Raw genomic sequence first — 12,903 nt, forward strand, 5'->3', positions numbered from 1 at the left:
AAATTGTTTAATCTTGTGAAATTGTTTCATATAATACTTTTTTTGATGAAGTTGTTTCATATATGGTTGTGAAATTGTTTTATATAATACTTAATGAAACTGTTTCATGTATTTCTCTAACATTAATGAAACTGTTTCATGTATTTCTCTAACATTAATGAAACTGTTTCATGTATTTCTCTAAAATTAAAATAATGAAGATGATAATATATATGATTAACACTCTCCACTAATAATTAATTAAATGAGGTTTGTACGATTTATATAATTAGTTATCTCATTAAAAATTGCTTTTTTCGACTCCCCTTTTTGCCGTTCCAATAAAATTATTAGTGATTAATATTTATTACATTATACATCAAATTAATTAATTATTTATTTATATTTTTATGAGAAAAATAGTTTGAATGGAATCTGTATCATTGTACCCAACCTTTTGAAAATTACATCCTCTCATGTGACCAATGCCCTATTTTCAACAGCCAACTATATTGGATTTCATTCATTTTTATTTTTATTTTTATTTTTTTAAATCGACGTTTAATTTCATCATATATAATTTAATCTTGTTATCGTTCATACTATATTTTTTTATCATCGTTATGCTATTTTATATGGCAAAGGATTGTGTAGAAATTGAAGTTAAGATGAGAAACGTAAGAAAAGATCTAAACCTTTGATCATCTTTAATCTCAAACTCATTCATTAATCGCTCTTAATATGGGGATTAGCCCGTACATTTCGGTGCATCTAAGGATGAAGATCTTTTTTTATTCTTCTCACCTTAACTCTCATTCTCAACGGAACCCAACATATTTTATATACTGTGATCAATGGCAAAATTTGATAACACTTAACAAGATCGATTTTATGTATTGAATTTTATAAAGTAATAAATGCTATAATGATAATATATTGAATCAATTATGATAACTACTAGTCGGGACTTTCTTTGCATACAACTCATGTTCATATTATATTAAAATCCTAACACTTTAATATGATTAATGACTTGTTGACGCATTAAACCTGTCGTTTATTCTATCAAATTTATCTATTTTATGGGTGTTTAAGATTTAGAAAAATATCATCTAAAAATGAGCGAAACTGAGATGAAAGTTTATCCATTTATGTAAAATTTCTGTTTAACTATATTTGATGATTAATTGGATAAGTTGTATACGTAATCAAGTATGTGTATCAGATCAAACAAGAAAAGGTCTAATATGATAAAAGAAAACAAAATCTAAAACATGTTAGGTACAGAAGTTATTGGAATGAAACGTTACTTCAAAACTGAAATATAAGAATCTCATTTCTTACTTGAACTTATCTTTAGGCATTAAAGAATCGAATCTTAAGAATTTTTTTTAATTATTACCCTTTTATTTTACGCTATCATCTTTTATCTACTAGTTTATTTAAAAAGTTGGGTTCTGCTGAGAATGAGAGTTTAGGTGAGAAGCTTAAGAACGAATCTCTATGCTTGGATGCATATTAGGATGAGATGTACCAAATTAATTCTCGTGTCAAATGTGATTTATGAGTCGGTATGTGAGTCTTTGGTTTTTTAGGATGTCAGGAATTCAAATCTTATCAAAGATAAAAAGAATATGTAAATTTATTTGTTCTATTTATTATATGTAAATTTTATATACTTAAAAATATAGGGTAATTGGTAATTTGGATGCTATATTACATAAAGCCAACATTGTATGAGGTGGCATAATAAAAGAAGACGTGGCATCAAACGAAGGAGTGACGTGTGGTCCAGCATGGCGAGACAAAATCACCATACATTCATAATTATCATGATGCTATTGCCAGCTGTACTAGCACATGCCTCTTCTCCCCACTTTTTGACTTATTCCAACACATTTCCAAGAAAATGATTGGGCCACGTGTAAGGCAATTTTGTTTTTATCTCCTTCTCCATCCCCACGCTCCCTCTTGGCGCGTGTAACTCTGTACGATCCAATCCACATGGGGATAGCCATGACAACCGGATAGATACCAGAATATTTGCTCATTTTCATTCATCAAAATAAAATTAAAATATTTCTTTTTCAATTAATTAAATATTTATTGTAAATCATTATTCATATATTGGGACTAATTGTTTGATTCATGCAATAATAGTTGTTACGAGGTGTTACTAACTTTGATTGTAATTAGGGCTCTTAAATTTAAATCATTTTTTTTATTAACTTGAATATCCAACCTGTTATACGAGCCGACTAATCTCAGGACGACCGCCTACTTTGCAGGTAGCCCGAAATCACCACATTTGAATCTATGTGGCCACAAGAGAATTTTTGTTCCTTCTTAGATTTGAACCTGAGATCTCCAGACACTTTTGACCTTTGGGGTCAAACTCAAACAAATCATGTATCACCCTTATGGTTAATTTATATCATTTTAAATCAATCAATTGTATCATCAGTTGTAATAATTAAATTAGTTAATTTATATAGTAGTTATTTATTAAAAAAAATCAATTAAGTGAATTATATTTAATTATTAATGCATCTTATTATTTTTATTTTAAGGGAATTTATTTATTGTTTACTATTTAATACAAGACAATTCATCTAGTTTAGTTTCTTACTTATGAGTTATTTGGCAGTTGCTGAATGGTTTGGTGCAGAATAATTAAGTGATATGAATTATTAATAAGCTTTCACAATGAAATTAGGGCACTGAATGATTAAGAGAGACACTAGATACAAAATCATTCAGAGGGTTTTAGAACCCTTAAGAGTTAGATTTTTTTTACCAAACAAGATTCAACTTTTAACGGTTTAGAAACCGACTTTTAATGAAACTATTAAGAGGTAAACAAACAACCCCTTAAATTAATTTTTATAAGTGGATTTATTTTCCAGAGATGGGTGAAAATCTGAAAGATTAAACAATGTTTTTTCCAAGATTTATGAAAGAGTTGTTTGTAAATGAAGGTCTTTGTTTATTGTGGAAAGTAAAGGGTAGAAGGCTAGAATCTGAAGCTGCTTTGGTACTTTGGTTTGTGAAGATTCCATGAAGCACGACACTATTCCAAATTTCAATGTTTATATTGTATTATTGTTGCTACTATTTAAGGATGGATTACAATCATAGGTTTTAAATCACAAATTAACAGAAGGTAAGAGATTTTTAAAATTAAAATTAAAAAAATTTCAAAAATATATTGACGTGGAAGGATAAAATTGGAAATTGAAATGATAACATTCAAATAACACGATAAAGATTACTCCAATCATCGGGGAAGTGATAACATCGTCGACGTTGGTTTTCTGGTGATTGTGGCTCGATCATTGTTCGTCATCGATTAGGGTTGTATCACATGTTTATCACATCACATTTGATATCGTAAATAGAGTAATCGAACAAGAGTTGTATTCAAGTGTATCATGTATTTATCAGAGCACCGTCAATATCATAATAAAGTAATCAAACAGGGGTCGTATTTAAGGGTATCACATGTTTATCACAGCATAGTCGATATCACAATAGAATAATCAAACATGGGTTGTATTCGATACTCTATCACACAAATATCACAATAGCTTTCTTACCAAAACCATTGGAATTTTCCATTCTTGGATGGAAAAAGGAATTTGAAACTGATAATATCACAATAGATACATAAAATGATGAAAACGTGATCGACGTGAACAAATTCCATAAAATCATGGGATAGTTACAATTAATATCAATAACATAAAAATAATCCTTATTGATTTATTTTTATTTATTATAATTTAAATTATTGGTTAAAAATGTTAAAAACCCATAACTGTTCTCGCATTTTTGCAAAACAGAGAGGTTCTTGTTTGAACTCCAACACACAGATATATATTATCTTTCTTGATATTTCACAAGTAATTAAGCATTTAAATTATTTGTCAAAACATATGTAACAATTTTGACATGTCTTTTAATTGATAAATGACGAATTCAAATATCTTTTAAATTGTAAAGGACGATAGCGTTCTTGGTGTTATTTCAGAATTCCAATGTACTGCGTCCAAACTCAGAATGAGCTGTTTGATAATGTTTTGTGTTTTGTTTCTTATGTTTGCTCTATTCTTGTTTTTTTATACCAATTAAGTTATTCTAGATCTATGTGCGTGTGAATTGAATCGAGCGTATTAGCTCAAGCTTTTGACTCATACGGGTATGAATTGAGTTGCGCCATCTTGTATATCCTTTTTGCAACAAGTTTGTACGTCACTTATGTGGCAGCTCTAAATATATGAACTACTTGTATCTGATTTTATGTTACAGACAATTGAACCACTAATAAACCATTCTTTTTTTTTTTTGTTTGTTATGAGCTCTTCATATAGCATTTTTATAAGCTCTTTAAATATATAAGTGTGTGTATGTGGACCTATGACTGGATTTCGATAGTAATTTAAAGTTTATGAGAATCGTAGAAACATATAGCGCCCATAATCGAGATCGTGCACGTATTGATCCAAGAACGCTGATGTGGACGACCTTTTCTAAAGGAGGGGAGGTCTGGGCATTAAACATTCATGTATGCTAATATTTATGTACACTTTTCACATTTAATGAGGTTTAATTCGTATATCGTCGGACAATATGATCTTTCAGAATCCATGTGGACTCCAAACGAACAGACCTTGTTATGGCTCCTCGTGGCCATGGTGGTTGTGATGAAAACAATGCCATACCCATGAATTTTTCTGAGCGGATGCAAACTTAAGGTGGATCAAGGGTCCACAAAGTAATAACTTGAGTTAGAGGAAAGTCAACACAACTTGATACGAGGAAAGTCAATTCTATTGATTTGACGAATAAAATACGTTTTTTTTAAATGAAATCAACCTTGATGTTTAAAATAAGAGAAATTGACCTAAATGACCATATTCTACAACCAAATTGACCTTTTAATCATTTCTCTCTGAACTTTACCCAAAAGTCACTAAGTCCGCAATATCCAGGTCCACAATTATTGTAGACCCACTAAACGACAAAATTTTAGAGTTTTTGGCCCAGATCTGTAACCACAGGGTCCGTAATTACTACGGTTTCGGGTCCAAAATGCATTTTCCTTGAATCCGTAATGCCAGATTCGTATATGTCCACTTTCATAGGAAAATGAGTTTTGTGTCGGATCCGTAATAATTGCGCACCGGTGGTTACGGACCTGAGTCAAAAACGTTGATTTTTTATCATTTAGTGCATTAGTAATAATTGCGGACCTAATGACTTTTGGGTAAAGGTTGGAGAGAAAATGGTTAGGAGGTTAATTTGGTTGTGGAATATGGTTATTTAAGTCAATTTCCCTTAAAATAAATACATGTTGCCTTGAAAAAAGATATAAAAACGACGACCTTTAAAATGAATCTGTAATAAAAAGGAAAATAAATTATGAAGAAAAATAATAAAAACAAAATGAGAGAAAAATAAAGAGAGCATTGTTGGTGTAATAGTAGTTATTTAGATGATTGCACTTATGATTGTGAGTTCAATCTTTATAGTTACTAGTATGGAATCGAGCGTTGCGCGGTAGTATGAGTACTTTAATTAATGATCTGAGGATTGTCTATATAAGTATATATTAATTGTTAATAGAATCATCAATAAATCGTATTTAAATAATTCGAAAAAGTTAAATAAAATATAGTTTGTGAATTTTTAATATATATATATATATATATATATATTGAGAGAGAGAGATTTGTTTAGTAATAAAGTTGTAAAACTAAATAAAATGAGTAATAATGACGACGGGAATATTAAGAAATCTGACACAAACTCAATAATAAAAAATACTCCACATAAAGATATGTCTCTTTCAAAGGATGATGTACATGTACCATTTTTCATCCTCAACACACACCTTGATTTTAAAAACACAATAGTGAATGAACCAACCGTACGATATGTAAAAAGTTATATACCAAACTTACAGACTTCAAATCTTTATAACCCAATAGATAAAATTATAATGCAATCAAAATCACAACATGAACATAAATAAAATTATAATACGACTAAACTTACGATAAGAACATACTTAAAAATATAATCCAATCAAAATCTTGATACAAACATACATAACATTCTAATACACTCTAAATTACAAAACAAACTTGCATAAAATCCTTACCTTAGATCATAATCATAAATTTTTCCCACAACTCAAACTTGAAAATTTTAAATTGTTCAAAACTTGATATATAAATGTTAAAGAACTCGAAAACCTGCAAAACCAAAAAACGTTCAACATAAGTAAAAATTACATAGTGAACTTGAATATTTTAAATCTTCACMYAATACATAAGAGTTATATTGCAAACAAAAATCACGATACAAACATAAATAAAATTATAATGCAATCAAAATCATGAAACAAATCAATATAAAATTATTACCTTATATTGCAACCAAAAAATCAAATATTGAACTCGAAGACTTTTTCAAATCTTCATGACATGCATAAAAACTATAATGCAATCTAAATAACGATAAAAACATACATAAAATTATGGTAGAAGTGAAAAAATAAAAAAACCTATGAATATTATTAATAGTAAAATAGAAGAAAAACCAAAGAGAAAAATAAATAAATTTAGAGATGTATAGGATTGAGATAAGATTTAAGAGGATGTGAGAGATGAAGATGAATAAATAGTTGTTTTTATATATAAAAATAAATGATTGATTGGAAAAAATGAATGGTTTGGAGTTATGTCATTAGATTAATATAGAAGGAAATGGATGGTTTGGAGTTGAATGCAAACATTTAAGAAAAAAAAAACATAAATTGACAAATAAAATATAGTAGTGGATATTGAGAGAATGAAGGAGAAAAAAGAAAAATGAGGAAGCTTTAGAAGAGGCCACCTCAGACATTAGTTAAAAAAAGACCTCTAAAATCCCAACAAAATTAAAAAGAATTGTATACTCGGATTAATCGTCTCGAAATAAACCTGAAAAAAAAATGTAACCATTAAAAAATGATATATTGAAGTTTGGTGATGCTACATAAAAAATTATAACAAAATAAACTTTAAAATATCAAAAAAGTATAAAAAAAAATGCATACACACATTAATTTTCTTAAAGTATACTTGAAAAAAAAATAATCATTACAAAAACATGTTGAAGTTTGTTGAGGCTACATTATGATATTGGTTGGTAGTACTTTCAAGATTCCATTATCAGATCATTAATCGAACCATTGTTGCCATGAAAACTCTAAAAATGTTGTCAAGAACAAACACTCTGTTTCATTGAGAAAACTTAGGACAATTATAGAAGAGAAAAGTAAAAAAAAAAATTCTAAAATCCCAACAAAAATAAAAAGGAACGCATACCTGAATTAGTCTTCTCGAAATAAACTTGAAAATATATTTGTTGAAAACTAACAATTTATGAAATAAAAAACAAATCAAGTGACGGAGATGGAGAAAAATAAATTGAATGATGAACAATTCATGAAAAAGAGTTAGAGAAAATGAAAAGATTATTTTAAATGCAAACATAAATGAATAATCAATGTTTATATAAATTTTAAAAAAAAGATTAAAGAAGGATGAATGAAAAAAAAAAGATAAATAAGTTTCTAACCTTTAGGAGAAGCCAAGTCATCAACTTTGGTTTCTCCTTTAATGTATATATAGATATAGACATACCTTTTAAAATCTTTGAATTCTTCTTCAAACTCTCACCTTCTTCATCCCTCACTAAAAGAATATGTAAGATTTCATTTTGTTTATTATTGAAACTCCGAAAAACAAATTTCATTAAGAAATAAATTAAGAAAGTAAATGAAAGAGCAAATCAATAGTTGGAGGTTATCTTGTGATTACAAAATATCAAAATTTTATTCGAATTTATATGATTCAATAATAAACACAAACATAATCTATGATAACAACAAATCCAACAATATTGAAAAAGAAATATGTAATAACAAATCACATTTTTTAATGAATATAATTTCTACATACCTTTCAAAATCTTTGAATTCTTCTTCAACTCTCATYWTCTTCATCCCTYACTAAAARAATTTGTAGGATTTCATTTTGTTTATTATTGAAACTTTGAGAAACAAATTTCATTAAGAAATAAAAGAAAGTAAATGAAAGAGCAAATCAAGAGTTGGAGGTTAAACTTGGGTATACAAAATTACAAAAAACCCCAATTAATTATGAACTATACATTTTCATACAGGGGTAGAAAAGTCTTTAATATATTCAACATTTAAAAAAATAAAAAAATTGAGAAAAAAGATAGGAGAAGTTCTAAGCATTAGAAGGTGCCACCTCATTATGCTTGGTTTCTTCTTTAATATATATATATATATATATATATATATATATATATAGATTTCATTATTGTTAACATTTTTAGTAATGAAAAATTAAATATTTTGCTAAATGTAAGAATCGAACCGGAGACTATAGTAAATCATGATTTAATCTAACTATCTAAACCATCTTAGTGGCTGTTTACCAAAAAATTTATTAAGTTATGTATGGATAAATTTGTCTGTCAAGATAAATTTGTCTGTCTAAATAAAAATGTATTGTTATTTACTTTTTTTACTGAATTAACCGTCAGAAAGATAGAAATGATCGTTTTACCCGTTAATACCAAAAATCATCATATTAACAGATTTATCAAAACATGAAGAAAAATCAACATTAGGTGATCCACATTCTAAAGGATACACCAATTGAAGAAAAACCAACAAACCCACATGTGAAAAAACCATTAAAAACCCAACTTTGAAAGAAACTTCAATTCGATTTTGGTGATGCATGGGAATCAAACAGGTAATGAAAAACATAAATAAACCTACATAAGGAAAACCCATAAAAGATTGATTGAAACTTACTTGAATCCCAAACTTGAAGAAACTTCAAATCAATTTTGGTGATGAAGGGGAGTTCAAATAGGTAATCGGTTTTGGAGAAGAGGGTTTCAATTTTGGGTATTAAGGTTTCGATTTTCGGCTCTTGTTCTTGGTGACGCGTCGAAGTCGAGAGAGATGAGGAGAGAAGCACCAATTTTGCAAAGGAGATGTAAGGTTTCAGTTTCCGAAGGAGATGTAGGTTTCAATCTTGGGAAAGAGATGCAAGTTTTGTTCTCTGAAAGGAAATGCAGGTTTTGATTTTCGGGAACAGATGCAAGTTTTGATCTCTGGAAGGAGATGTAGATTTCGATTTAGGGAACAACTGCAGATCTTAATCTCTGGAAGGAGATGAAGATTTCGGTCTGGAAGATGATATGAAGCTCTTGGAAAGAAAGAAACGCGTAAGGCTTTTTTTTTATTCCAAGGGCAGGGAAGGTAAATTTTATGGTTGAATGGGGACAAATGAGCCTACCTAGCTGTGCGAATAAGCCGATATATTTTCAATTAAGCCCTAAGTAAACACTCCATTATGGCTGCACGAATAAGTCGGTTGAGCCATTAAGCCCATTAAGTCACAAGTAAACAACCCTTAACCATGTCTGATATTGCTACCAATTTGGTTTCAAAATATTTGAAAACACCCATCAAAACCAAACAGATGTACCTTTCAAACGTCTAAATTATTTTCTCCTATTATAATTGATCGAGTGGGAGTATCAGAACCCCCTTGGTTCTTAACAAGTCCACCCCTGGATGAAAGGAGAGTCTCTCTACTTTACCCAAGTGTCTCGGGTTGCTCGCTTGAGAAGCAAGAGTTATCTATCTCGATTCACCACCAGATCATACCATAACATAACCTTATTCTTTCACAGTTAATCCAAAAGACCTACATGCTAACCTCGTTTTATATAAACATAAAGCTAGAGAAAGATCACAATAGTCATCTCATCATATATGCATCTACAATTCTGACAAAATGAAGTTATAAAGAACTATGGGGGAGACTAATTGCACCCCTTATACACTGATAAATGTACCCCTACCTAATACTCTTTTCTTTACATTTTCAGTACATGAATTAACCTGATTTTAACGCAAATAACAACCCCTATAACTATATATAAGGGTCTGTTTGTTTGGCTCTTAATGGTGACATTAAGAGCTAACCTCTTAATCGGTAAGAGGTCAAGAGTATTTGGAAAAAAAACAAGCTCTTAATGGTTATATTAACCTCTTAACCATTTTGCACCTAGAGCTTCACTAAACCATTCATATGTTCATTTTTCCAACTCTGCCCTCCGTTCTTCACATCGCATCCCCCCTCCATCACCGTCTTCCCCCCCTCCATTGTCGGTYCCACTCGTCGGTCTTCCATTGTCGGTTATCRGAAAAAAYGAGATCCATCTGCGACCTCCGACGAATGTACGGACCAGGAACTCCGGCGTTTAACACCCCTTTCATAACCCCACGATTCGATGTGTTCAATGAAGAAAATCTCGCCGCTGCAGTTCTAGCAACTACAACATCTCGAAACTTCGTCCATCTCCATAACCCAGACATAAATTGAATCAATAAACGGTTTCAAGAACTGGGATCTTTGTATAGTAGCAGACGCAAGTGCTATATAACTTGAGAATCATCGATCATGATCCATAAATTTATCCAAATTAGGATTATATGCGTGCGTTTCATACATGAAATTCAGAAATCGAGGCAGAAAAAGGGGATGGATTAAGGAATTAGACAAGAGAGTGAGCATTCGTGGGTGGAAAGCAAAGGAATCGTGAAGATGGGAACCAACAAGAATTGCTCTCTACTCCTACTGCTCTGTTTTCATTTCCCTTTTTTGAAATCGAGTGAGTGAAACCCTAATTTCTTTTTTGGTATATGTTAGTTCAATACAAAAACAGGACCAAAGCATACAGATGGTTAAAATGGTAATTTGTTGTCATTAAGAGAACATTTACCAAACAACCATATTTCATTCAACACTTAACCATTCTGACTCTCTTAACCATTCTGCATAAAACCATTCAGCAACTGCTAAAAAGCCCCTAACAAACAAATATATTATAATAATTATTTGTAAAAATGGGGTGATAGTGATTTGATGCATAGTATATTAATTGGGAGCACAAACGTCCACATGGATTCAGACGATTGGTTATGGATGACCCAAACAAAGCCCTAGAATACAAGCATCAATAATTGATCATTCTCCTAATCCCCTCTGTACTCTTGCTGGCAACAACACTCTCCTCTTTCCATTTTCTATTTCTAGTTCTATTTCTATATCCTCCGTCCAATTTCCCTTAAACCCTACACAAAAACATCAAACGCCTTGCTCTTGTATTCCAAAAACCCACTCCAAAAACAGACCAAACATGTTTAATCTTCAATCCCCAATTGTTTTTCTACTCTGGGTCCTCACGATTTCCACCATTGCAACTTCGCAAGAAACCACCACCATTTACCAAGTTCTTAAATCAAACGGGTTGCCAATGGGTTTGTTACCCAAAGGTGTAACCAATTTCACATTTGATGCTTCTGGCCGATTCGAGGTGCATTTGGATCAAGCTTGTAATGCCAAGTTCGAAGACGAATTGCACTACGACCGGAATGTTTCCGGAACGTTGACCTACGGTCAGATCGGTGGCTTGTCGGGTATTTCCGCCCAGGATTTGTTTTTGTGGTTTCCTGTGAAGGAAATCCGAGTGGATATACCAAGTTCTGGATTGATTTACTTTGATGTCGGTGTTGTTTCTAAGCAATTTTCTCTATCTTCCTTTGAAACACCCAGAGACTGCTTGGCTTCCCCAAATCAGCTCATCGCCCAAGCTGCTCTACCTAAGGTAATCCAACCACTCATCTTTTAACTTTGACTACGTTCTGTTATTGGGTTAGTAGATTTAACTGTTTCTGAATGGGGGTTTTAAATTTTGGATTGTAATGTGTCGATATGGTTTTGATTTTATTAGATTGAAGTTTCTTGTTCATGGGTTTTGGGTTATGCATCTAGTATTTGGAGCAAACACTTCAAGTTTATTGGGATTAATAGAGTGAAATTGAATGATGAAAATAAAAAAATCTTTGGTGAATTCTTGATGATTGATTTGAATTAAACATTCATGGAGTCATGACTCTGATGTTGAACTAACATTGGCAACAAAGTTTAATCTTTATTTGTTTTTATATGATATGCAGAATCTATCAAGAAAGCTCAGAATCAGAAAGAACGTTCATCAGGAACAGTTGATGACAGTTGTATGAATTCAAAGTCAGAGATGATTGAAAGTGGCACAATTTCTCAATCAAGTTATGGGTATTTCCATCTCTTGCACCTGCACTTTTCTTCAGAAAGTCGAAAAATCTGGTGTGCTTCCTTTTCGGTTTTCTTTGTATAGTGTAGAGTCTGCAAACTAGTCTCGAATGCCAGCTCCTGTCTATGCAACATTTTCACAATGGATTGAACTCGAAGAAAAACACCATATACAAAAACGCCATAGAAGCAAGTGACAAAGTGACCTGCTGCCATGATTCACAGAGATTCAGTTCTACATTGCTTAGATTCTTTAGAAAAACACACGGGATGTAAGTTCTTATACGCCAACAGAGGAGCAACGAATCAAAGGTTACAATCAGGTGATGACACAGTGTTTAGTTTAGAGTGTTGAATTCATTATGAATATGAAACATAAAACATATGTTGGGAAATCAATTATCTTTTTGTAGTCATAAGTTTCTTTGATAGAAAAAATAAGAAATAAATTGCATTCTTATCCCCTTTACCTTATCAATTTTGATCCCGTTACACAATACGCTAGACATTACATGGTGCCGTTTGATTGTAGATTTGATCAATATTAGCATACACAAATTGGGTTAGATTAGATCCAATAAGAACAACTACTACATGATGTATAGATATACAAGTTTTGAATGTATGGATGACTACTCTGTGTATCATATACAAGTGTCCAATTCATGAGTAAGATGGTATGTTGCTT

The 12,903-nt window shown here is 31.1% G+C and overlaps 1 protein-coding gene across 1 annotated transcript; it reads left to right on the forward strand.

The window, feature by feature from the left end:
* Positions 1 to 11,129: 11,129 nt before the first annotated feature.
* Positions 11,130 to 12,678, forward strand: LOC112506626. The gene is made up of 2 exons (XM_025110808.1): positions 11,130 to 11,748; positions 12,101 to 12,678. Exons 1-2 carry the CDS (start codon positions 11,281 to 11,283, stop codon positions 12,164 to 12,166), a joined length of 534 nt encoding a protein of 177 aa, XP_024966576.1. The 5' UTR covers positions 11,130 to 11,280; the 3' UTR covers positions 12,167 to 12,678.
* The last annotated feature ends 225 nt before the right edge of the window (positions 12,679 to 12,903 follow it).

The sequence above is a fragment of the Cynara cardunculus genome (genome assembly GCF_001531365.2).
Source record: "Cynara cardunculus var. scolymus isolate 2C chromosome LG 2, CcrdV1, whole genome shotgun sequence".
Taxonomy (NCBI): Eukaryota; Viridiplantae; Streptophyta; class Magnoliopsida; order Asterales; family Asteraceae; genus Cynara; species Cynara cardunculus.

Bases quoted from the DNA above. Each gene is read 5' to 3' on its own strand.
- LOC112506626 (XM_025110808.1), top strand. From the start codon at position 11,281: ATGTTTAATCTTCAATCCCCAATTGTTTTTCTACTCTGGGTCCTCACG. The intron at 11,749-12,100 runs GTAATCCAACCA...TATGATATGCAG, and splicing joins CCCAAGCTGCTCTACCTAAG to AATCTATCAAGAAAGCTCAG.